We start from the raw sequence: 27457 nt of genomic DNA, 5'->3' as shown, positions 1-27457 counted from the left end.
CCTTTCGTTTTTTGTGCAGACCAATTTTTCTTTCTCCCCGGAAACTTGCCGTCTTGCTCCTGAACTTTGAGGTCGAAAAATACATTTTGGGACCTGCTTTTTCTTTATGACCGGGAAGGTCTTTTTATCGGCAGTTCTGTCTAGAATACTATCTAGATCAGGGCCAAAAAGAAGGTCACCTGAAAAGGGAATTCCACAAAGCTTGCTTTTTGATGCTGTATCACCTGGCCATGTTTTTAGCCATAAAGCTCGTTTTGCAGCATTTGTCAGAGCTGCTGATCTAGCTGACATTTTAATTGCTTCAGCTGAGGCATCTGCAATATAAGCAACTGCAGAGACCAGGGTAGGAAAAGAATCTAAAATCTCTTGCTTAGGGGAATCTGCCACTATATGCAATCTTAGTTGGTTCACCCAGTATTCCAGATTCCTGGCTACATATGTTGTGGCCATTGCTGGCTTTAAATTGCTCATGACTGATTGCCACTTTCTCTTGAGCAAAAGATCCATGTGTTTGTCCATTGGATGCTTCAGAACCCCATTTCTTCAAAAGACAGGTCTGTGGATCTTTAGACCTGGAAGAAGGCAGCATCCAACCTGGGCACTTTGTTCCACACCGCAGAAGGGTCCTCATCAAAAGGAAAACTCCTTTTGTGGGCTTTGGAAAAAAAGTGTTTTCTCTCTGGATCCTGCCATTCTTTTTCAATGGCGTCAGAGATGACCAGGTAAACCAGGAATGTCCGCCCCTTAGGTTCATTTAACCCTGCATACATGCGGTCACAAAGACATAATTCCTTCCCTTCTTCACTTGAGCCAAGCATACAATGAATAGCTTTAAAGGAGCCCATCTACCTCCTCTAGGGATAGCTTAAATTTAGAGGGGGCTGCTTCAGCCTCCTCATCCGAGTCTTTAACGGAAGGAGCAGGGGACAGCTCTTCCCTGTTTGAAGGGTCTTCAGGTAGAGCTTCCAACACCGCGATAGAAAGAGTACTCTGAAGTGGAAGGCTGACTAGCAGCTGGATTAACCAATGAGTCACGAAAGGTTTGAATCATGGCATATAGTTCTTTTACAGAGGCAACCAGATCATCACAAACAGAAGCTGATTCCTCCTTATCTAAAGAAGTGATGCAAGCATTGCATAGGGCTTTTTTCCAATTTTCTCCCATTTTGACCCTGCAAGAAATCTCTTTTTTGGGTCAGAGCTTTTAGCCTGTGAGAAAAGACAAAAAGGGAAAAAAGCCAGGGGACCTTTTAGTGAGACTCAGTCTGTGCTTTCACAAGGACCACCACACAGGTGCACTAAAAAGAAACCAGTCAGCCTCTGGCGCCCAGACAGGGCCCTTGCAAAAAAAAAAAAAAAAAAAGAAAGAAACTGAAACCCAGGTAAAGGAAAAAAGGCAAACTTTAACCGCTGCCTCCTACCTGAGCTTTGCTGGCGCCTGTGCCTGTCCCCACCGCTGCAGACGCTGACACTTTCATGGCAGGTGTGCAATCTTCCACTCGTGGCTTCACATGCCGCTTCCGGACTCCCGTAGTGCCTCTGCACCGGACTGGGACCGTGCGGGCCACCGAATCTGCAGCTCTCACCGAGCACCAGGAGGGGAAGAGGAGCCAGATTGCTACCGCTGCTGATGCCTGGGTAGACGGGGAGGACAGCGGGTCTCTTGAGGGGGGAAAAAAAAAAAAAGAGAAGGAAGACGCTTCTCTCAGGAGCACCCAAGAGATCTCGACTCCCCTACCAAAAGATGTTCCCTCCGGGCCGGAGGAAACACAAAAACTGAGGTATGGTAGGGAGGGGCCTCCCTTTAAAGTTCTGGAGGAAGAAGGTGTTTCCCATGGTCCGGTGGGAGGAGTCACTATCTTTCAGGTCCTGAAAGACGCCTTGGGAAAGTTAAGTTTAAAAAAAGTTTACAAAGTGTAAAAAAAGATTTAAGAATAAACCCAAGCACTTCAAATTTGTGTTTAAATCCCCTCTCCGTGACTTTACCATTAAAGTGGTGTTCCACCCAAAAAAAAAAAAAAAATTAATGAATGTGCCTGAAAAAAATAAATAAATAAAAAAACATTTGGACATTTTTTTTTTTTTTACTCCCCTCTAAACGGCTGTTGCTAGGGGGGTCCCTTGTAGTCTGCCTGCTTCAGTGCCTGGGCTCTTGACATCACTTCCCTTTGGCGCAGGAAGGGCTCAGCTCTGCCCCCTGCCTCTTGTCAATCATCTGGGACACGCGACAGGTCCCAGATCATTGCACGGCCAATCACGGCGCCGCATGCGCAGTGGGTGCCCGGCTGTGGGAGCCCATAGTTACACTGCCGGTGCTGCAGAATGGAGGGGGAGCCTAGCAGGGCTTCAATCCCCCGCATCGCTGGACCCTGAGACAGGTAAGTGACCGATTATTAAAAGTAAGCAGCTGCAGTATTTGTAGCTGCGACTTTTAAATTTTTTTTTATAATGGGAACACCACTTTAAGATCAACGGCACAACCATTGGTCCCTCCACACATGCCAGGGTGCTGGGTGTAATCCTAGACTACGACCTCTCCGTCAGCCCCAACATCCAAGCGCTGGCTACATCTTTCCAACTTAACCTCCACAACATTTCCAGAATTTGCCCCTTCCTTAAAGAACTTATTCACTCCTCGGCTATTTCCTGCCTTGACTACTGCAACTCAATCCTCACTGGCCTACCCTTACATAGGCCGTTATGAACGCTGCTGCAATACTCATAACCTCACTAACCGATCCGTGACTGCTGCTCCTTTCTGCCAATCCCTTCAATAGCTTCCACTACCCCACCGTATAAAATTCAAAATACTAACCACAACATACAAGGCCATCCACAACATTGCACACAGCTACATCACCAACCTCATTCTACAGATATCACCCAAATCATACTCTGCGCTCCTCCTAAGACCTCCTGCTCTTTAGCCCCCTTGTTACTTCCTCCCAAGCTCACCCCCAGGACTTCTCTAGAGCTTCTCCCATCCTCAAACTCCCTTCGCCGGTATGTCCAGACAGCCCCTACCATGTTTACCTTTGGGAGATCCCTGAAAGCGCATTTATTCAGGGAAGCCTATCCCACACCCATTTAAGAACTGTACCCACCAGACCATTCCACAACTATTACCTTTTGTACCTCCCCTCCCCCCTAGAATTTAAGCTCCACGAGGACCCTCCTGTATTGTAATTGTGCTATCCCCCCCTCTACATTGTAACATGATGCACAAACTGTTGGCGCTATATAAATCCTGTATAACATTCTAAGATTGCGAGCTTAGACTAGAAGCGGAGCTAAACATAACTGTGTGTCTTTGAAGCACAACTCTATAGACACACACAGCCTGGGAGCGAGCATGCACTGTGTGCCCCCATAGCACATGAAGAGGAGCCAAGTTTGCTGGTTTGAGACCCTACAAGAGGTGGTTCGGGACCAATCTGTGCAAAATCATTGCATAGAGCAGGTGAGTAAAGCAGGTTTATTAATTTTAATTAAAAAAAAATTAAACCTTTAGTGTCTCTTTAGGTCCCGTTAGTTGAGAGGTGGGGCCTCCATGGATCAGAATTGTTTTTCCAGTACATCTCACAGATGCACGTTTGGACTGAGATCTGGAGAATTCAGAGGCAACGTCAACACCTCAAACTCCATGTTGGTTCCTTAAACTATCCTTTAAACGATTTTGCAGTGTGGCAGGGTTCATTATCTGTCTGAAATAGGTCACTGCCATCAGGGAATTGTTTTCATGAAGAGATGTACCTGGCCAGCAACAATGTTTAGGTAGGTGGCAAGTGTCCAGTATCATCCACATGAATGGCAGAACCCAAGGTTTCTCATCAGAACATTGCCCAAAGCATTCCAGCTTGCCTTCTTCCCAAAGTGCATCCTGGTGCCGTCTCTTGCCCAGGTAAGCGACGCACAAACACACACCAGGCCATCCATTTGATGTAAAAGAAAACGCGATCAAACTAGGCCACCTTCTTCCATTGCTCTGTCCAGTTTTGCTGCTCAGGTGTACATTGTAGGCACAACAGGTTTACTTAACCACTTCAAAACCGGGCCATAGTAAAAAAAAGTCCTTGATTTGAGTGTGGATCTCTGAATGATGCCTGTAGATACAGGCATCATTCAGATATCATTCTTTCCAGCAGGCGATTCTGTGCACGATAAGAACAATCATAGCATTCTTATAGGCGACGGGAGGGGACACCACCCACCCCACCGGTGCTTCTCCGGGCTCTCCCGTGCCATCGGGGGCCCGGAGAAAGAATCGGCCGGCGCCGGATGACGACGATAGAGATTTCCGATGACCAGATGGTCACCAGTCATCTCTATGACCGTTGGAGGCTGTCCCGGATATCCCAGATGTCAACAAAGACACGATCGCGGATGTAAGCATGAAGATCAGTGAATTTTTTTTCACGATCTCATGCTTTCCAGCCTGGAGGAGAGATGCGGGGTCTTATTGACCCCGCATCTCCCCATAAAGAGGGCCTGTCAAATAGATTCCTATTACAAGGGATGTTTACATTCCTTGTAATAGGAATAAAAGTGTTCAAAAAAATAAAAAATGTAAAAAAAAAAAAAAAAAATTAAGTAAAATTTTTTAATTTATTTTTTTACCAAAAATATGTAGAATACATATCGGCCTAAACTGAAGATTTTTTTTTTTTAATTCGAGGTTATTATAGCAATTTTTTTTAAATAAAAAATAATGATTATGTCCATCAGAAATACAAAACAAAAATGCATCAATCGCACTTCCACTCTTAGCTCCTCCTGCTGTACTTATTAGTTGTCAAAGTGCCTGCATACAACACTGTTGTATGCAGTCGCTTGGTTCACAAAAATGGCAATAGGAGCTAAGAGTGGGGTGCGGCTGATCCACTTTTTTTTCATATTTCCAAAAAAAGTAAATAGTCGTGATAGGTCTAGATGATTGTGGAGCACTCATTTCCAGTTTTCTTTAACCAGGTTGGGATCAACTTGTTTTATATGGGTTTAACCACTTCAGCCCCAGAAGATTTTACCCCCTTCCTGACAAGAGCACTTTGTCCCTTTAACTGACAATTGCGCGGTCATGTGACGCTGTACCCAAACGAAAATTGCATCATTTTTTTCCCCCAAATAGAGCTTTCTTTTGGTGGTATTTGATCACCTCTGTGGTTTATTTTTTGCGCTATAAGAAAAATGTTGAAAAAAAATATTGCTTTAACAACCTCAAACAAAAAAAACAAAAAAAACAAAAAAAAAAAACTCATCCGTTTAGGCCGATATGTATTTTTTTTTTTTTTTCATCAAAAATAATTAAATCTATCGCAATAAGCGTATATCGATTGGTTTGCGCCAAAGTTATAGCATCTACAAACAATGGGAAAGATTTATGGCATTTTTATTATTTTTTCTTACTCTTAATGGCAGTGATCTGCGATTTGTAACGGTCAGATTGGACTCAACACATTTTTTGGGACCATTGACATTTATACAGCGATCAGTGCTATAAATATGCACGGATTACTGTGTAAATGTCACTGGTTGGGGAAGGGGTTAATGCTAGCGGCCGATCAAGGGGTTAAATGATTGTTCCCTCAGTGTGTTCTAACTCTATGCGGATAGGACTGATTGGGGAGGAGACATATCGTCGTTCCTAATTAGGAGGAAGAAACGACGCGTCTCCTCTCCCCTGACAGGACTGGGATTTGTGTGTTTACGCACACAAATCCCCGTGTTGGCTCTTGTGCACGCGATTGCTGGCCAAGCTCACGTGCCTCCGGCGGCGCGCGCCCTCTGGTGGCTCTTAAAGGTATGTGCAGGGGTGCCATTCTTCCCCCGCAAAAAGATGTGAGCCGGTCGGGAACCGGTTAAAGATACTATATTGCTATCTGAGACAGCATTGTGTTTTTTGTAAAGCTGTACTTAACCATAAACTGGATATTACAAGTATTTATAGTTTAAGAATCTGATTACCAGACATATCACTTATATATTTCCTCCAACAACCAAATTGGATTACCACAGACAGAATATAATTTTTCCTCCACCAGCAACAAAACCATCTGCGGTAATTTTTTTTTTTTTTGCCAGACTCATGAAAAATCCTGTATTGTTTTATATCACTGCCCACTAGTGGTGGAATAAGTTATTATTTATCAGCATGTCGATCACAATTTAAAGTAAGGCTTAAAATTTTACATGCAACATTGTTCCCAAAAATTTCAAACATGAAAGATAAAAACTGTTTTAAAAGAGCAAAGTATAAGCAAACACAGAATTACCGTCATTAGTAAATTCTCCACTTTCTTGGTTACCATTCGAATCTGTAAAAGCATAATAGATAGTATAATTAGTAAGTCCTTAAACTAGCACTGTCAGACTTCATGAATATTTCAGTGTAGGAAAAAACTGGGACTTTTAACAGGTAACATTTGCAAAAATGTATACAAAATATTACCAAATATATATAATATTATATATAAAAAAGTTTTGCCATTGCAAAATCTCTTGCAAAAAAAATTGAATTTTTGACTTACCTGTAAAATCCATTTCTCGGGAGCATCATCACAGAACACAGATCAGTTTTAAAAATCTTTGGTAAACAGGGTTATGCACCATCTACAGGTGATTGGACACTGCTAAAGAGACCGGAATCCTCACCCATCATGGCAGACTGCATCCAGAGGGTCTTAAAGATCTCCATCTCCCATGCCAGGGTCCATTGCCCTGAACCTGTAAAGCAACAAACCAGAATACACCTGGAAAACAAACAATGCACAGGGTTCCATAAATGCCAGGTCCAATGCCAACCTGCAATAATACAAGCTATTCCCACATCTTCATCCAGCTCAGGGTCTGGGTACCATTCTTCTGAGCAGGACAGCTGTAAGAAAGGATTTGGATGGTCTCTTGGTAAAGGTGAAACCATTGCAGAGGTGTAAAACAGTGGCCATCACAGTCAGATACTGGCAAAAAAAAAAATGTATTCCTTGGAGGAGGACTTGCTGTCTTTTCTTGCCAGTGTTCAATAACCTGTAGGTGGTGCATAACCCGCTTAGTAAGGATTAAAAAAAGTTTCTTTGCATCCTGTGATGTACAATAGAGGAAAGCAAGCGTATCCATGTGGTGTGTAAAGTTACAGCATTTAGGTAGTCACATGGTCTTAGCTTAGTACATTTCTCCTACAAAGTAACTGGTGATTTTTTCTTTCGTTTTTCTTGTGTGTTTTTAACGGCTTGCCGACCGCCTCACGTCGATATACATCGGCAGAAGGGTACGTACAGGCAGATTGACAGTTTGCGGGAACGCAATAACCCACGATCGTCTCATGGAGAGGAAGAACGGGGAAATGCTTATGTAAACAAGCATTTCCCCGTTCTGCCTAGTGACAGGACACTGATCATAGCTTGCTGTAATCGGGAGCGGTGATCAGTGTTGTGTCACACATAGTCACCCCCCACAGTTAGAATCACTCCCTAGGACACACTTAACCCCTTCACTGCCCCCTAGTGGTCAACCCCTTCACTGCTAGTCACGTTTACACAATAACCAATGCATTTTTAATCGCACTGATCGCTGTATAAATGTGAATGGTCCCAAAATAGCGCCAAAAGTGTCCAATCTGTCCGCCATAATGTCGCAGTCACAATAAAAAAAATAAAACCGCTGATCGCCGCCATTACTAGTAAAAAAAATTAAAATTAAGAAAAAAAAGGATATCAATTTTGTTTGGGAGCCACATCGCACGACCGCGCAGTTGTCAGTTAAAGCGACGCAGTGCAAAATCGCAAAAAGTGATCTGGTCTTTGGGCAGCCAAATAGTCCAGGGCTTAAGTGGTTAAACTAGACCCCATCTTAGTCATGTTTTTCTTAAGGGGTGAATTCCAGAGGGTCAACTTCAAAAGTGGAGTCCCAGATGCTAATAAAGCAAGGGAAGCCCTTATTTGAAAATGCTAAAGGCTCAGAAATATACCTCTGCCGAATGTACCAAATCCACCTCGACCTCTGCCTATTGGAGGGGAAAAGATATTTTATTAGTACATGCAGTTTTTTTTTTTTTTCTTTAAAAGAACATGTTTATTCGTATTTATGACATACATAGATATCGTATACAACTTACAGTTACAGACGTGAAATGTATTGCACATCAAACAAAGATATGTTCACAATGTATCTCGGGTTTGTTAGTAACATATTGTATTACATGCAATATCGTGACATTAAAGCGTTAGTTACTTTTATTAATCCTGTTTCGTTATCCTAGTATACCATGGGATATGAAAGTATTTCAAACTGTATAGTTTATCATAATTACGTTACATCCTTATATCATGCTTACATCAGGCTATTCCGTACAAGTCTCGCTAGTTTCAAGCCATCTATCCCATACTCTATTGTATTTGTTCGGGCATCCCCTATGTTTGTATAGCAGTTTTTTGTTGGGCAGTGACTTATTGGTCTCAGCAATCCAATTTTGGATTGAGGGAGAGTGAGGCCGCATCCAGTATTTGGCGATTACTTTTCTAGCACAGAAAAGAGTTTCCTGTAAGAATGTGGCTTGGTATTTCTCGATTGTGGTGTCTGGGAGCAGTCCCATAAGGCATAACTTGGGATCCACCTGTACTGGAGAGCCCATTTGGTCATGTAGAAATTTGATGATTTGTACCCAGTAACTCTGGATATGTGGGCAGGACCAGAGCAGGTGGAAGAAAGAACATGGGTTGTCTGTACACCTTGGGCAGTCAGGGCTCTGGTCGGGGCGAAATTTTGTTAGTCTGGCCAGCGTAAGACCTGTGGATAATATATAATTGGGTAAGACGGTCCGAAAGTCTAGGTGACACCTGTTTAACATTTTCCAGTATCTCATCCCAGTCCGAGTCGTCTATTGGGCCAATATCCCCCTCCCATCTGAGCTTAGCTGTGTCGATAACCCTCGCTACCGTACGTGTGCGTATAATGGTGTATAGAGTGGAGATTAATTTCTCAGGGTCATCCCCCATGATTACATCAACCATAGGGAGCATTTGTATGCTGGGAAATCCTGTCACAAATTGGGTTCTCAGCGCGTGTCGTAGTTGGATATATCTAAATTTCATGTGTAAGGGTAGTTCAAACTCATCTTGTAGCGATTGAAAGCTTCTTACACCCAGAGGGGAGATCACCTGAAACAGGTACACTATACCTTTTGTCGCCCATGTAGTCGCTCCCGACAGTTTTTTCAGTTCTGGTAATTGTGGGTTGTGCCATAATGGTGTATGTGAGTGGAAAAAATCCGCCCCGACGAGTTTAAGTGCACCTTCCCAGATGCTCTTGTGTTGGTGCAACAGGGGGTTCTGAACAGCCCAGCCCCTCCCACTGCCTCTGCCTCTAAGAATCACCTGGAGAGGGGAGTGGGCAGCTGAATTTGGTTTCTTACAAGTCAAGGATTGGTATCTAATGCTATCAGTTTTGTGGAGATGGTATAAGTGTGAAAGTTGTGCCGATATATAATATGTATGTAGGTCTGGGAGAGCCGTTCCACCTGAAGAGGTCGGGTTTTTCAAAGTGTGCCAAGCCAACTTGTGCCAGCTGGTTCCCCATACAAATGAATTAAGAATATGATCTATTGCTTTAAAGGTTTTAAGAGGGATAAGAACTGGCGAGTTCCACATTATATACAAGAATTTTGGGAGAAGTACCATTTTGAATAGATTAATCCTGCCCATAACTCCCAATGGGAGTCTTGCCCATGCTTGTGTGCGCAGTTTTAAATATGCAAATAGTGGCTCGATATTGTTGGGGAGAAATTCTGAGGGCTCTTTAGTGATCTGTATACCAAGGTATTTAAAAGATGCTACTCTTTGTAAGGGGAAGGATGCGGAGGGGTGTGTGGGTGCTGTTGGGTCCAGTGGCATAATTTGTGATTTGGTCCAATTTATACTCAAACCTGAATGTCTACCAAAGTCCTCTATAGTCTGTAGGGCAGCCTGGAGGGACGGGCCGGTATCTTGCAGGTATAGCAGCATATCGTCTGCATATAAGCTCACCGTCTCCACCAGATTCCCCAGCCTAAGACCCCGAATGTCTGGGTGTACCCTGAGTGATATAGCCAACGGCTCAGCTGCCAGGGCGTATAGGAGTGGGGAGCGTGGACACCCCTGTCTGGTTCCCCGTTGCAGTGGAAAAGGTGTCGAGGTCCTCCCATTCACGAGTACACTGGCCTCCGGTGAGAAGTATAATAATTGTACCCACTTGATAAAGTTAGGACCGAAACCGAACCCCCTAAGGCACTCCCACTCCACGGAATCAAAAGCCTTGGCGGCGTCTAGCGCCACCACTGCTCTGTCCCCGACGGTGTCATGTATTGCTTGTATGTTAATATAAAGCCTACGCAGGTTCATAGCTGTATTTTTCCCAGGCATGAACCCCGTTTGATCGGGGTGAATTATGGATAGGATAATACGATTAAGGCAGAGGGCTAATATTTTGGCTAGAATCTTGATGTCTGCCTGAAGGAGCGAGATTGGGCGGTAGGACTTTGGATAGTGGGGGTCTTTGCCTGGTTTGGGGATCACTACAATTACTGCTTGTCTAAGGGATTGTGGAAGAGACCCAGTCTCAAAGATATGTTTGTATAGTTTTAACAATTCAGGAACTAAGATTTCGGAATAGGTGGCGTAGAAATCTAGGGGAATACCATCTCGTCCAGGGGCTTTAGCTGGAGCCAACGAAGCTATCGCGGCCGCTATCTCGTCAGTCGAGATTGGGGCCTCCATTTCTTGCATCTGGGACAATGATAATTTAGGAAGGGGTATGTTCTGAAGAAAGGCCTGGGTCTCCTGCGCAGCAGCCCCCACCTTAGAAGAGTATAGATCAGCATAATATCTACGAAAAATGTTTGTTACCGTTTCTGGGTCCGATGTTATTGTGCCTTGAGGGTCCTTCAAAGAAACCACTACTGGGGGGCTCATGTCTTGTCTTGCTAGATATGCCAGGAGCTTGCCCGCCCGTTCCCCCTGCTCGAATACCCGTTGTTTAGAAAAGAGAAGTTTCTGGTTAGCTTTTTCAAAAAGGAGTTGGTCTAGAACTCTCGTTCTTAGTTTAAGCAGGGATGCTTTGGCAGGTGTTGGGTCTAAGCTAAATTCTCTGGTGATGGTGTCTAGTTGTTTCGGAAGCCTGAGTCAGTTTGAGTTTGGATGCGGTTTTCAGTCTGTTTACACGATGGGAGATAATCGTACGGACGTGTAGTTTAAATGATTCCCATACCATACCCATTGGGGCGGTGTCGCGATTTGTGTTGAAATAGAATTGCCATTCCGAGCTAATATCCTCCTGGTCATCAAGTACTGAAAGCCAAAAGGAATGTAGACGCCAGTTGCGGGGCCCCACGTGGGGAGCAATGCGCAGAGTGGCCCAGCAAGGGGCATGGTCCGAGAGGGATCTAGTGTGGTACCCAGATTCCGTAAGGGATGGTATAAGAGTGTCTGAGATTAATATTAGGTCTATTCGGGACATAGAGGAATGTGTCGTTGAGAAGCATGAGTAGGCCTGAGTATGTGGATGTCTGCAGCGCCACGCATCAGTTAGAGAAAAGTCACGTAGCAGACGCCCAAATCTAGTGGTATCCGGGACCAGGCCTCCTTGTTGCATACGTAGTCTGTCCAAAGTGGGGTTCACTACCTCGTTAAAGTCACCCAACCATATAGCAGGTGTTGTAGGGTACTGTGCCATGTATGTTAAGCCTTCATTGATAAGACTAGAATTATATGGTGGAGGAATATAGAAGGCCATAAGTAGGTATTGCGAGCCACAAATTATGCATTGCAGAAAAATGAACCTGCCCTGGGGGTCTGTCCGCACCGACACAAGTCCAAACGAAACTGTTTTGGCAATGAGTATGGATACCCCTCTGGAGTAGGGAGAATGAGTGGTGTGATACGCCCAACCTATCCATGGGCGTTTCATTGCCAGCTGGAGTTGGCCTGTGATGTGCGTTTCAACCAGTACTGTTATGTCTGCTTGATAAGACTTGAGGCATCCGAAAATCGCGGTGCGCTTAATCTTGTCTCGGATTCCTCTGACGTTCCAAGTCAGAAACTTGATGTCAGTCATCATCTAACAGACATGCAGTTATGTGAGGTCGGCGCAAGACCACCTTCCAGAGCAAGTCCATGTACATTTAATACAATAAATCTTGAGTTATGGCATCGTATCAGTGTTAGGTGAATTCTATGTTCACGCTTCTTATGTTGCATTAAAATAAAATCCATGTTCTTTAAAAATAACTGAAACATTTCCCCTACCCCCTCCCAGCCCTCAGCCACCCCAACTTAGCTGGGACATCAAGCCCAAAACTAGTGCTACTACCTTTGAACATTATGCAAACTTTATGAACCAAGGTAGTGCACAACAACCCTAACATCCGCAGTGGAGGCCTATTCGGCTACACTCTTGGTAGAGGGTTAAACCTTTTGATAAGGGCAAACTAACACCGGGTTAAAACTGAGAATGGGAGACGTTCTCTCTTCCGGTTGTGGCATATAGAAATTGTAAACAACCTGAAATATATATCGCATGGGTTAAGAGCTACTTATCCCCTGTATTTCATGTTGTGACCTCTGATCTTCTCCTTGCTGCTTTCATGGGTGATGGGTTAGCGTAAGTTCCTATGAAGTAGGAGAGAGGGCCGCAGGGTGGTAGTTCATCCTTGTGCGTATGCATCCTCAAGATGGAAAAGTGCAAGGCCCAGTAGAGCTCTAATTTAGGTCCCATGTTCTGTGTGGCGGTTTTGTCAGACTATGGCCTGTATATAGCTGAAGCATGGGTACAGTTCCAGGCGCAGGAGTGTGCAACAGGCAGTTCCCTGAACGCCAACTTACAATGGGGCGGAAAGTTATTCCAAGGGTGAGGTTGCAGCGTCTGGCGTTGCCAAGCCATCGCATGTTGCAGAGGTTTAGGTGAGGGTAGATTGCATATGAATGTATTAGCTAGGGTACTATCACAGAGTCTCATCTTTACATACCGTTGCTTGAAGATCAGTCTTGGGCAGGACGGTTCCGCTCAGCATCGCGATGGTCCAACCACTCCGAAGCCTGCACTGGGTCCTCAAAGAAATAAGCACGGTCGTCTCCAGCTACGCGGAGTCGGGCGGGGAAGAGCATGGCGTACTTCAAATGGTAAGCCCTAAGGCGCCTTTTTACCTCCATGAACCGGGCCCGCTGTTTCTGTACTTCGGCGGAGAAATCCGGGAAAGCCGACACGTGTCCCGACTGGAATGGGATGTTACCCTTCAGCCTGGCGAGGCGTAGTACCGCATCGCGGTCTTTGAAGTTTAGCAGTTTCGCTATAAACGTGCGCGGCGGGGCCCCTTCAGGTGGGCGGCGCGCCGGCATACGGTGAGCCTGCTCGACTACGAATGTCCCAGAGAAGGCCTCTCTGCCATATGTGGAGATTAGGAGCTTTTCTAGGAAGGTAGCTGGATCCGGTCCCTCTGAGCCCTCCGGGAGACCAATAAAGCGTAGGTTGGATCTGCGGGCGCGATTTTCTAAGTCGTCCTGAGATTGTTGCAGGGGATAGAGTGTGTCTTCCGCCCGGCTAATTCTGGTCTCTGTCTCAGTAACTCTTTCCCTGAGCTTGGTCATGTCCTGCCTAATTAAAGATATGTCCACTTTAACCTCTTCCAACTTCGTTGTGAGGGTGGATTGGCAGAGGGATATCGCCTCGTGCACCTTGGCTGTATCAGCCGTTCCCTGGTCAGCTTGGGGAGCCGCGTGCTCTGGTGAGGAGGCGCCATCTTGCCGCTCCTGATCGCGTTCCGTTCTACGGTACCTGTCTAGAGACGAGGAGGCGGCTGTGTTCCTCTTTGGTGGAGACATGGTCTAGACTGTACCCTGCTTCAGACACGCGGGAGTACGGAAGGGGTGGCTAGTTCGGGGTCTCAGGATATCGGGTAAAGGATCTGCCACAAGCGGAGCTCTGGTCACTCACGTCCTATCTCATTCCCGTCCAGGCCACGCCCCCCAGTACATGCAGTTTTAAACATTTTATGGTCAACCATTTACAATTAAGATTTCTAAATGTCATCATCAAGAAATGACTCCAGGACCTGCTTACGAATTGGCAGAGGCTTCATTTGTAAAAACAGACAATGCCAGCGTTACAAAAAATCATGTTTTATACACATTGAAGAACTATATGAAAAAGTTGTTTGTGCCATTTCAACATATCTTGCCACTTCCCAACAAAATTAGATAAAAGATCCCAGTAAATAACTTAAGAATAACTTGAACATATCTTTATAGTCACTGGTGAACCACCAGCTAAATTCTGATACCTCAATACAGGCATGTCCAAAGTCCGGCACGCGGGCTAATCGGGGCCCGGTTTCGGACGGCCCGCCTGGTAATTTTGACACGAATATTTTTTGTGGCCCCCAACGAATCCCAGAGCGCCGGGTCCACAAGATATACATGCTGGCTTGCCTTGGAGGGGACAGGACAAGTGCCGTACATACAGGTGAAACTCCTGTTTACACAGCGGCCTCTGTAAAAGAAGTCCGGTCTCCTGCGCTGCCATTGAACGACTGTTCTGTCCATCATAGGAGGCGGGACTTTCTATTAAAGAGGCTGCCAAGAAAACAGGAGTTTCTCCTGTATGTCTGTTGGCGCGCGTCCCGCCTCCCTCCCTGTCCCCTCTGAGGCTGCAGATTGGCATTAGTCAGGCTGCACTGATGGCAACGGCAGGGCTGCATTCATGGCAACGGCGGGGCTGCATTCATGGCAACGGCGGGGCTGCATTCATGGCAACGGCGGGGCTGCATTCATGGCAACGGCGGGGCTGCATTCATGGCAACGGCGGGGCTGCATTCATGGCAACGGCGGGGCTGCATTCATGGCAACGGCGGGGCTGCATTCATGGCAACGGCGGGGCTGCATTCATGGCAACGGCGGGGCTGCATTCATGGCAACGGCGGGGCTGCATTCATGGCAACGGCGGGGCTGCATTCATGGCAACGGCGGGGCTGCATTCATGGGCACTGACCCTTATTTTGCTTCACAGTTCTTTATTTAAAAATGTAAGATTTTTTTTCTTGAAACTTCCCTCTTAAGGTGAAGTGAAGGTGTGTTATAAGCCGATAAATATGGTATATCCTAATAACAAGTCCAAGCTCATCTCTTCACCCCACACAGCCACAAAGGCAGAAGAACTTTTGTTGGGCAGTGTATTAGTGCTCGGATAAACACATTTAGACCGAATTTTAATGGTTCAAAGAATGTCAGGCTAAATTGTCGGCCCACACGCATGTTCACTTCATTAAATCTGGCCCTCTTTGAAAAAAAAGTTGGGCACCTCGCCTTAATATTACGAATATGGCTAGAATATTCTTAGTAGATGCAAACCATAACTGAATGTCAGCTTGCTAAAAGCAAGCTGGTAAACGGATTTGATTTCCTTTAAAATTGTTGGTTTCTTTTTTTTTTTTTTTTTTCACATTTCATTGCATTTTACTGATTATTCTCTTCCTGAAGCAGCCTTGTATCCATTTCTGATCTATGTGCACTCCAAAGGCTGCATGGCATTTCTAAGGGTGTCATTCCTGGCAACAATACGTCATATGTCTGCTTTATATGGGTTAAAAAAAGCCACTGTCAATTTCAAAAACCCATGGCAGGGTGACAATGCAAAATCTTATTTGTGAGAAGATTTCCAGCCTAGTACAGGAAGTGAATGAACAATACCTGGTAGGGATCATGTAGATCTTTAATGCTTCAGATTTAAAAATACTATAAAAAAGTTACACATCCAAGATTGTTAAATATCTTAAAGCGGATGTAAACCAGATTCATGAAATTTGAGCTGGGCACATCTATCTGCAGTGTTTCGTAATCTCTCTCCAAAGAACTATGTCCCATAGTGGTCTTCTTAGACAGGAAATAGAAGTAGTGTGCGTCAGGGGAGGTTGCTATAAATAGAACAGCAGTCAGCTTGCTGTCTAAGAGCAGAGATGTGCATAATCCTTTCATCCTATGCCTATGAGGAGAGAGGGGTATGTGCGCCTTTCCTCCAATCAGCTGTCTTGGCTGTATGCAAATAATCCACTCCCAGTGATAACCAGGAAGAGAAACACTTTAACAGGACATGCACTTTCTAAAGGTTATATACAGATGAAGACAATAGAGATCCATGTCAAACTGGACTTGCATAGACAATTTTATTTTTTTAACCAGAAGCAGGTCTTAGATTTTTTTTTTTTTTTGAGCTGCTGATTTCAAACAGCAATGCAAAAAAACCAAAAAAAAACAAAAAAACAAAAAAAATAAATTTCTACCATGATCTTTAGACAGTACATTAGTGTTCTTTAAAACAACAAATAAAGAAACAAACATTTATTAAGCACAGCAGTGTTTTACAAATTTAACTGCACCCTGCTGGTTTAAGGTGTCAAAATATGAAACAAGAATTAGGGAGTTGGGAGGGTCCAAGGTCATGTGACCTGGTAAAGGAAAAACTATAGCCAAAAGCTATTTTGGCTATGTTCTCCTATGATCCCAGTAAGTGCTGACCGACACTCAGCTGATCCAGGCTCAGAAAAAAAAAAGTCAACTTTACAGTCGTGATCCACCCAAACATCTTGACTGGCACCTGGCCAGGCTGTCAACGAGCCACTGAGCCAGCCGCTCCCACCCATTCAACAGCCCAGCACTGGGGGGAGGGGGGGGCGGGGCAGAGAGTCGGTGACTGACAGTCCCGGCTCTCTGCAGGCTGAAGACAGAGCAGAGCGATCAGTGGTCATGGATCGCTGTTTTTGGCCTTAGAGTCAGCAGGGGACAGATGCAGCTGGGATCAGTTCTGCAGCCAACTAGGGGAATATGATTATTTTTTTTTAAGGGCCAGTTCACACCAGACGCAGTTCCGTGTGCTTTTTTCCTGCACTAAAAATGCATGTACAGTGTTTTCAATGTATTCCAATGGCTCTAGTTCACACCATGCAGTCAGTTTCCGGTGCAGAAACTGACTGCATGGTGTGAACTAGAGCCATTGTAATACACTGAAAACACTAGGCATGCATTTTGTGCAGAAAAAAAAAAAGCGCACAGTACTGCGTCTGGTGTGAACTGGCACAAAAAGCCATATCTCTCTTTTAAAGCCATGACTGGCTCTACTAAATTCAAAATAAGGGCCTTGGCATGCGTAACCCTGTGAGTATTAAAGAGTGGATAGCAAAGACACACTAATGCCGCGTACACACGGTCGGACTTTTCGTCTACAAAAGTCCAACGGACGCTGACGGACTAAAGCTGGCTGGTAATCCGATCGTGTGTGGGCTTCTCCGGACTTTCAACAGACTTTTTCAGCCTCAAATCCGACGGACTTTAGATTTGAAACATGCTTCAAATCTTTCCGACGGACTCGAGTCCGGTCGAAAAATCCGCTCGTCTGTATGCCAGTCTGACGGACAAAAACCCACGCTAGGGCAGCTATTGGCTACTGGCTATCAACTTCCTTATTTTAGTCCGGTGTACGTCATCACGTAAGAATTCGACGGACTTTTGTGTGATCGTGTGTAGGCAAGTCTGTTCGTTAGAAAGTCCGCCGCAAGTCCGTCGAAAGTCCGTTGAAAGTCTGTCGGACAGGCTGTCGGATTTTTGTAGCTGAAAAGTCCGACCGTGTGTACGCCCCATAAGAGAAGCTCTCAGTCTCCAATAACAATGGGAGGGGAAAATACTTAACAGGTAAAATTCTAACTCCCATTTGACATTTCCTCCCTAATGGTTACATAAAGCAAGGGCAGACAAATGCTTTAAGTGCAAGTTTCCATTTACAAACAAACAAAGTGATTACACAGACTACACCCTCCTTCTCCCAGGTCCCCACAGCATTTACCTCCGTGGATTAGCTTTCACAGCCCATACAGCCGGTGCAGTTGTCTGGGTATTTAAAAGCAGCAGTCTTCTACCCTTTTAGGGATGCCAGGAGAATAAGCGATTCCGATTGGTCAGTGCTGACTCGTGACCGATTCGGCCAACCAATATCACTCTGATCCATCCCAATGTCCCCAAGCTAATAGAAAAAGGCAGTGAAAGTCAATCATCCACGGGAGTGAAGGGGACTGGAGGGTGTGGTGTGTTCATCTTTTTTTTTTTTTTTGGTGAACATCTCAAGAGCCATTCTATGCATGAAGGTAAAAAAAAATGTGGGCAGCAGTGGGCCACCCAATACTTACCTGAGCCCCCTCTCTATCCAGCAATGTCAACAAGAGCTTTGCCTCTCCAGGGATTCACACTACTGACTGGCTTTTGCCAGCAGTGGGAGCCATTGACTCCAGCTACTGTCAATCACAGCCAGTGAGCCAATCAGGAGACTGAGAGGCGGCTCCATGTGTGAATGGCCACACAGAGGCGCGGCTCAGATGCGCGCCTGCTTGGATGCCCCAGAGCAAGATGCTTACTGTGGGGGTAGCTGGCAGAAGGGAGGAGCCATGAGCGCCGGTGTGGGACCCAAGAAGAGGATCTGGGCTGCTCAGTGAAAAACCACTGCACAGAACAGGTATAAGATTATTTTTTTATTAAAACAGAAACAAAGCTTTAATATCGCTATAACTTAGATATTGTATATGCTTGGGGCTGCCGTATGGCAGCCATGACAGCTTGGCTAACCGTGTAAGGTTATCCAAGCAGGCACTGACACACAGGGGGCACGCCACACACCGAAATCTGATCGCTACAGGACACTCCTATCCAGGAACGCTCAGATATTATCCGCTTGTCACTCAGCCCATACTTCAGGCCTGTACAACAGCTTGTCCTATGCTCTCTCCATTAATCTTTATTGATGTTGCAGATATAGTGCAATTGGGATTCGGTCATTGTGGTCTAGCGTCCACCTTACAGGTTTATTGGGACTTATTTGCTCTTGGTGCTTCTCAAATATGGAATCATTCTACTAGAACTAAATACATATGTTAATTTATCGACTCTCAGACCCTGATGAAGGTATCAGAATACTGGAAACGCGTCGAGCATCAGGGTACACTACCCCTAGGAGTACATATGTTGATTTGTATCTGCATCTATTTTTTTGTTTTGATTTCTATGTGATGTATTTTATACATTTATGCAATGTGTAGACGACACTTGTCTTTTTATTCTCGTCATTAAAGATATATTTTTTTATCATTGAGTTGGTGGTCTGTCAAAGTCCCATTCAGGGAGTATCCTCTCTTGTTCTATGGGAAACCACTGGTACCCCTTATTCCTCCTAAGTAGACTAGACAGTAGAGACATGGCATGTTTATATTTGTTTTGAAGCAAATCTCACGCTGAACAATATGGATATTTGCAGTCTATAAACAGTAGAGACGCAGAGATATGAATATGTATCACAAAGTGTACACACCTCCCAGCAACCAAGCCCTAAACAAGATGACCAGACAAATGGTCACTGGTCGCTGTCAGCACCCCCCTTTGATTTGACAGAAAAGAGGAGATGCCAAGACAATGGTCATCTGCCAAGTTTGAGAACTGATTTATCCAGCTCATCGATCGAACTCTGATCGACCCTCGGACATTAATTGCAAGTATTCTTCCTCCCCAATTCTACCTTATTTCTTTTTTGGCTGTAAATTGTCTATCTTTTAAAACGTCTTTTTTCTGTAAATGTTTTATTTGTACCAACTTAACATTTTCAGAATAAACCCTTATGTTGAAAAGTGTTAACTTTGTCTCTAAAGCTCGCTATAAACGAACCTGCCTCTTAAAAGAGCTCTACCGTTTTAGGCCTCTTTCACACGGCCGATCCGTTCAGGGCGGACCTGAACGGACTCTCCATAGACCTCTATGGAGCGTCGGATGTCAGCGGTGACATGTCGCTGTCATCCGACCTGCTCCGATCCGAAAAAGTGTGACGGAGGAAAAGCCTACTTTTCCATACATCTGCAGATCGGATTGGGTGACGACGGACTCTACGGTCCGTCGTCATCCAATCCCCCATAGGGGAGAGCGGCGCTCTGACAGGTCCGTCGCTGCACACCTGTCATCTGCCTGCTCAGCGGGGATCAACGGAGCGATCCCCCGCTGAGCAGAGCGGGCTCTGCACACGGACACATCCGTGTGAAGGAGCCCTTAGTGTAAGGCCTCTGAGCAGACCTGTCTGTGGCGGCAGTGTGTTGCAGACACGTATTCTGAAATCATAATTGGTTTTGCTAAATTGATGGAAGTCCTGACCCTTCCTAAAACAAACGTTAGTGGTGGCAGTTAAAGGGTTAATTGCGTAATTAGCCCAGTGACAATCGCTCTCAGGCTGCTCGCACCTAGATTGTGGTCCCGCAAGCTGGAAAATCTTTGTGCTGGGCACAGCTGAGAGTGGCATTGTTACGTGACAGCAAGGTGTGAAGTTGGCCGGTACTTCGTCGCAAGTTAGCGAGGAGGGCAGGGATCTGACACCCGCGTTCGTCACAGACCTTACCCGAAGAGATGAATATATGCAGTCAGAGAATACTAGAAATATACAAAAAGGAATACTACGTATGTGCAAAAAAAAATAAATCGTACAAAACATAAATCAATTCAAACCATTACTGTGTGTATAGTCCAGCAGCACCACTAAAGTGAGATATAACCACAATAACGTATATAAAAAAAAAAAAAAAAAAAAAGTGATGCGCTAAACAAAATTGCTTATAATGTGATATAAAAAGTCCAACTGTAGAAATCACAAATCCGTGATAATGCTGGTAAATCCAAAAAACCCTCCACCTTGTGCGTGCACCGTCACTACAGGCAAAATAGACTTACCAGAGAGCCTGGACCCTTTATTATGAAGGGTCAAACAGGCTTGATGCAATAATCTTTGCAGGGGTCCTCAGCTGGAGATGTGCCCTCAGATCAAAAAGGGGATTAGCTGGATATTCAAACCAGACTCCATCCACCCCATGATCAGATCAATCATAAATGAAAGACGCCAGATAGTGTAAAATCCCAAAAAGCTAATTTAATAAAAGGTATTGCACTTACATTAATTCGGATAAAAACCAGCGTTGTATACAAATAGGTGGCCGCCATACAGAACAGCAATGTGTATAGGAACCCGATAGCAGGAAACAGACATAAGCAATTTTGTTTAGCGCATCACTATTTTTGTATAGAGAATACTAGAAAGCTGCAGTGGAAAGATTAACCACCCCTTCAAAAAGAGGTTTGGGTTAATTTTCTCAGTTATAAGTTTAAACTTATGCAACTGATTTGTTGTCACCTGCATACAGTTTACACATAAGCATTTAGCCCAAGGCATGGGATTACTAAAGCATTATCAGCAATCTAAAGAGACAGTAATCATCCTTTAGACAAACTGAAACCTCAGGTTGAGCCATGATATGGCGATTAGACAACGCAGGCCATACGCGGAGTGAAATTCGCTCGATTCCCCCATCTAAACAGACAGTGCTGATGCAGGAATCCCTTCTGCCAGGCCATTGTCTTCTCCCAGCAAGGGGCAGGGAGGGGAGGGAGCCTGCTGATTTGGCCGAGATTGGAACTTTGTATGGATGGTGCAAATGTGTACGATTCCCCTATCAAGACAAAGTGCTGACAGGGGAATCCTTCCTACTGAGCAATTGTCCATTCCCACCAAGAAGTCGTCCCCAGCGGGAGAAGATCTGTGATTATTGCTAACAGCTATAGGAGACCCTAGCAATAATCGAAAGTGAACCCAGCAGGCTGGTTGTACCCAAGTTGAACAATCAACTTAATACTTTCAGCCTGCCCACACAGAGTTCCAATCAGCCTTAGTCAGAAAATTGCAGTCCTGCTAGATCACTTCAGGCTGTCCCCTTTTGCAGGTATAGCCATGTAAAACATTAAAAAATGCCTATCCTGTTTAAAATCAGTGAATGAATAGGTCCCACTGAGCCTTTAAGGCATTCTTCTTTCATGACGGAAGATGCCCGTAGCAGAATTTGTCTAAGCTGATCAATCCGGAGACAGCTCAGGGAGACATGGGGCCCTCCTCTGACATCCTTCACCAGCAATGCAAGGTCTGAGATGCAACTTGATCCTTGAAAACACACATACTCTGAACTTACTAGTTGGGAAGAACTGGTTTCCCGGGACTCCCCATGGATTCCCCATGGTAAAATCCACAAATCGGATCCAGTCTACCACAGAAAGCAGAGATCAAGAACACGGGGATATGACCTCAAACTAGGACATTTTAAAACCAATCTTAGAAAGTATTTTATCCAGAGTAGTTGATACTTGGATAGACTTCAAGTAAAAGGTAGCAAGACAGTTAGACCCCATTCACACAGGGGCAACACGACTTGCAGGTCGCCTCAGCGAGGCGACCTGCAAACGACTGCCCGGGCGACTTGCAAAACGACTTCTGTATAGAAGTCTATGCAAGTCGCCCCCGAAGTCGTACAGGAACCTTTTTCTAAGTCGGAGCGACTTGCATCGCTCCCCTTAGAACGGTTCCATAGCACAGAACGGGAGGCGACATGTCAGGCGACTAGGTCGCCTGACAAGTCGTCCCTGTGTGAATGGGCTCTTAAAGTAGAAATATAAACTTTTTTTTACATCATTTTGGATTAAGATTTATTTTTGCCGTCCTTGTCCAATTCGGGAGATTTACCTTCAACTCCTGTCCCACTAAAAAAAATAGGAAGTTAGAGGAAATTGCTGCAAACAAAATCTCTTGACGACCCCCCCCCAATGGCAGACTTTCCCTCAATTACTTTTCTGGTGACGAATAACAGTCTGTTTTTCCCCTTCCCTGTTTTGACCCCTCCTCCCTGACTCTCAAAACAATCACACCCTCTACCTGTAACTCCATTCCGACGCTCCTATATGGAAAAAAAAAAATCTGTGTCCCCCTATAATAAAATTTATATCCAACCCCTAATGTTGTATAGCCTGCTCATTTTTTTCTAACCTAGAGGCAGCTGCATCAAAAAAATGGTTTGTACCATTTGCTACGACTCTGTCGTACTGGATATACCATAGCATAATGCAACAATACATTTTTCTTGAAAGTTATTAACATTACAAATTGTCATTTACTTTAGTCATATGTATCCAACATGGTTACATTGATTTAAAAAGGTTTCGCGCAAGTATAAAATACTTGATAACCTGTACCAGTCTACCCCTAATGGGTTCACTGTAGGCATGGACAGGCCACCAAATTAGATAGTTGGGTTGAGCAATGCAAATTTAACTGCCGCAGACATCTCTTGATATCTACAAATTTCACCCTCCTTTTCTGTACTTCTGCAGACAAGTCTGAAGAATGAATGTTTTAACCCATTAAGTCTTACATCCTCCATTTCTTTTGCTTTTCGCAATATTGCTTCTCCGTCCTTAAAGCGGGGGTCCACCTATCTATCGTTTTTTTTTTTTGGAGTTCATTCACAAACTTTTCTTCTCATTATTATCTACTCACATGTTCTGTGTAATAAGTCCGCCTGTGTCCGATTTCGTTGTAAAGAATAACTTATAAAATTCACTGAAGGCGGTTTCCATCTTCATTGTGGGCATTTGAAGCCCACAAGCATGTATTTCCTGGATGCGGTGAATGCTGTGCTCCCAGCATTTACCGAGATGTTGTGATGACGCTGTTGCACAATGCATGCTGGGAAGCCTGTGACTAGCTCCCAGGGGACTGTGGGAGGTCTGGGAGAGGCTAGAAACACGCCTACTCCCATGGGAGGAAAACCAGGAAGTGCTAAGAAGATTAGAAAAAAAAAGGTAATTACGGCGATTTAAATTTTTTTACACAGCATGTCAGCATCTAGGCAAGGAAGAGAATGCATAGAGATAATGTTCAAAATTTGGGTGGAACCCCGCTTTAAAAAAGAAGAAGCTTCACAACCACATGCCTTGGTATCCCACCCGGAGGCATTCTCAACGGGAGCCCTTTCAATTGCAAACAGAGGAGATGGTGTTTCTTCCCCAAAGACCTCTTATATCCATTTTTCCAGGAAGTCCCTCATGTTATTTCCCTCACTCCGCTCTACTTACTATTCAAACGTTATTTTTCCTTAGCCGATTTTCCAAATCTTCCAGTCTATCGTTCTGCCTTTCGACCGTTCCCTTTAAAAGTTCAATCTCCTGCTTCATAGGTGCTATGGAGGGTGGTAAGGATCATTTTTGATGGTTTTGGGATGGGTTATGAATTTCTCCAGAATTTCTCCAGTTTAGCTGCCACTTCCTTACTTTTATCATAACCGCCCGCTGCGATTGTGAGCTTGCGACATCCTGTCGCTGATGCATCACCCTTTTTTCTTGTCATCATTACCAGCTCATCTACAAAAGTAGGGGTCAGGGGGTAAGAGCTCTTCACTTCGACTCCAATTTCTCCCTTCCTCTCACACCCCCCCCGCACAAAACTATTTCATAGAGCAGTATTGCAGGGGTTTTCACAAAAGTTTTACTTATCTGCACCAGCCATCAGCTTACCCTGGCTCCTGTCAGCTTATCTTGGCTTTGGAGGAATGTCCCTGGCTCTCACTGGCAGCTGGCCCCCATTGAATTCTGTAAGAGCCCTTTCACACTGGCGTGGTTTGCAGGCGCTATTGCGCTAATAATAGCGCCTGCAAACCGACCCGAAAGTGCCGCTACTTTCATTCCAGTTGTGACTCACTGGATTCCAGGAGGGATCCAGTGAGTCACAAGAGTTCTGCTGGCACCCTTAATAATCGGCCAGCCTTATTAGCAGCAGTCTGTTACAGTTGCAAACAACGTAATATCTAAGAGCCCTTTCACACTGGGGCGGGAGCGGCGTCGGCGGTAAAACGCCGCTATTATTAGCGTCGTTTTACCGTCGGTATGCGGCCGCAAGCGGGGCGGTTTTACCCCCTGCTAGCAGCCGAGAAAGGGTTAAATATCACCGCAAAGCGTGCGGCAGTATAGCCGCGCCGTCCCATTGATTTCAATGGGCAGGAGCGGTAAAGGAGCGGTATACACACCGCTCCTTCACCGCTCAGAAGATGCTGCTGGCAGGACTTTTTTTACCGTCCTGCCAGCGCATCGCTCCAGTGTGAAAGCCCTCGGGGCTTTCACACTGGAATGAAAGTAGCGGCACTTTCGGGTCGGTTTGCAGGCGCTATTATTAGCGCAATAGCGCCTGCAAACCACGCCAGTGTGAAAGGGCTCTTACAGAATTCAATGGGGGCCAGCTGCCAGTGAGAGCCAGGGACATTCCTCCAAAGCCAAGATAAGCTGACAGGAGCCAGGGTAAGCTGATGGTGGCCGAATATCTCCAATTAGTACCAAAAGGGGCCAATTGGAATTACTATGGGCCCATAGGAGACAAAGGAGCACGCCGAAGTGTCGGCATCTTCCAATCACAGCTGAGCACACTCCCTCACCTCCGAAACAGGCACGGAAGCTCAGCAGCAGTCTGGACGAGCAGGACAGGAGCCGCTCCTCACCACCACCGACCTCCCAGCCTCCGGTTCCCAAAACCACCGCTCCACTGTCGGCAATAGTTCCCCAAACACTCTGGGCACACCGGATGCTAGTTAGGATGGAGGAGTTACACACGCCCGCTCATATCGGCGTTAGGCCACATCAAAGTATTTGGAAAGCGCCCAATGCAGAACCCAGTGCCTGAAGGTCACTTCAAGGTTAGACTTGCCGGTCCAGTGTAGTCCAACTGGAGCACTTAAAAGCTAGGCTGAGGTTTATCAGGATAGCTTCCATACAAAGATCCGCTCAAGCAGCAATATAACAAAATTTTGATTGAAGAAAAGAAACTAAAGTTTGCCAGGTAGAGAAGGCATTATCCTGGGCAGGTCTAAAGATTTTTTCATTTGCCAGATCCAATCCTCCTGTAGACAACAGTATAAGCAAACAGTATAGGACTTAGTGTCCCTTAATAGATGAGAAAAAAATGCCCATGTCAATTAGTCAACACCTAGACCTACCATACCATCAGTAAAAGGATATATAAATGAGTACCTCTTCGGTTTCCAAACCCCCTTTCCGAAGATTCAAAATTTTGATTGAAGTCACCGCCTGTTAAAATTGAAAAACATTACTTATTACAGGTATTTCTATAGCACCTACATATACATTCACATCAGTCACTTCCTTCAAGGCGCTTACAAGATCCTGGTCTCGTTTGCATACTTGCTTATACTTCCTTCACAAGCCAATTATCCTACCAGCATGTCTTTGGACTGTGGTCGGGAAACGCACACAACCACAGGGAGAACATGCAAACTCCATACACCTAGTGTCCTAATTGGAATTCAGACCAAGGACCCTAGTGCTGCCCATATACATACATATTTTTCTGTACAGCACCAATTTACTTAACAGCATTTTATAATACAAATCAAGGTCATTAGAAAAGCTTCTAATTTTTAAACACACACACTACAGCTACATTTAGGTAAAAAATTAACACATTGGATTGTCGGGGGTAAAAAAGGGGTTCCAAAGGGACATATGGAAGCACATTACAGACTCCACGTTTCTTACCTGATAGGAGAGCGCTTTAGTGTTAGAGATGGTTAACAAAATAAAGATTGTTTAGGTAATAAAAAGGGACTGTCACAAAAAAAAAAAAAAAAACTTCCACTTTGAGAATAGTTCATTATTGTATGCTTTATTGCTATAGACAGGTCTTCGACCAACAAGCATGGAGATAAATAGTATTTGGGGAGAATACATTATAATTTTTAACCACTTCCAGACCGCCCAGCGTGAATACAAGTCGCTACTTTGACGTTAAATACCGTTGTTATGGAAGCAGATAATAATAATAATAATAATAAAGTGATTTCGCGCTTCAAATCTATCACATAAAAGCATAAACAATATATACGTACTTATGCATGCAGCTATAGTGCCTATATAAATCAATGTGCTCAGTGAATATGTACCAACTGTGCAAAACATAAAAAATGCAAAGTGCTAACACAGATAATCCAAAGTGCTGATGTGTATAAATAAATCAAAAGTTCAAAAAAAATGTGTTCCATCCACTGGGATCAAATATGGGGGGTGGAAGTGATGGTGATATCCTTGAAGTGGAGGGATCCGGTAAAACCGGGCTCTCTAAACTCTCACCTCAAGACAGGTGAACATAGGCATCAAACAGGTTCTTTTAATGGATGCTGTATGATGTGGTTCAGGTGGGGCTTCTCTGATGACTTGATGGTCCTCCCAGTATATAGAACCTATCAAAAGATGAAGGGGGGATTGCCCACCTGGGCTCCACCGATCCGGTGGGATATGTGGGACAGGGAGAGAAAGAGGCCTCCAATGGTGTAGTATTGTTAAATAAAACGGAGTTTATTAAAGTCTTAATGACTTTAATAATCTCAGTAAAGTCTTAATGACTCTAATAATCTCAGTTTTATTTAACAATACTACACCATTGGAGGCCTCTTTCTCTCCCTGTCCCACATATCCCACCGGATCGGTGGAGCCCAGGTGGGCAATCCCCCCTTCATCTTTTGATAGGTTCTATATACTGGGAGGACCAT

At 44.8% G+C, this 27457-nt stretch overlaps 1 protein-coding gene across 1 annotated transcript in view; it reads right to left on the bottom strand.

Moving 5' to 3' along the window:
• Positions 1 to 27457, bottom strand: part of DDX4 (DEAD-box helicase 4) — a 169409-nt gene that overhangs the window by 100536 nt on the left and 41416 nt on the right. Inside the window, exons 5-7 of the mRNA XM_073622831.1 lie at positions 25923 to 25979; positions 7961 to 7996; positions 6270 to 6311 (exon numbers count right to left, since the gene is read on the bottom strand). Coding sequence (XP_073478932.1) covers positions 6270 to 6311; positions 7961 to 7996; positions 25923 to 25979 — 135 coding nt within the window. The remainder of the gene's footprint in view (positions 1 to 6269; positions 6312 to 7960; positions 7997 to 25922; positions 25980 to 27457) is intronic.

This window comes from Aquarana catesbeiana, linkage group LG01, assembly GCF_042186555.1.
Source record: "Aquarana catesbeiana isolate 2022-GZ linkage group LG01, ASM4218655v1, whole genome shotgun sequence".
Classification (NCBI taxonomy): Eukaryota; Metazoa; Chordata; class Amphibia; order Anura; family Ranidae; genus Aquarana; species Aquarana catesbeiana.
Note: the sequence above shows the minus strand (reverse complement) of the source record. Positions and strands in the feature narration are given on the sequence as shown.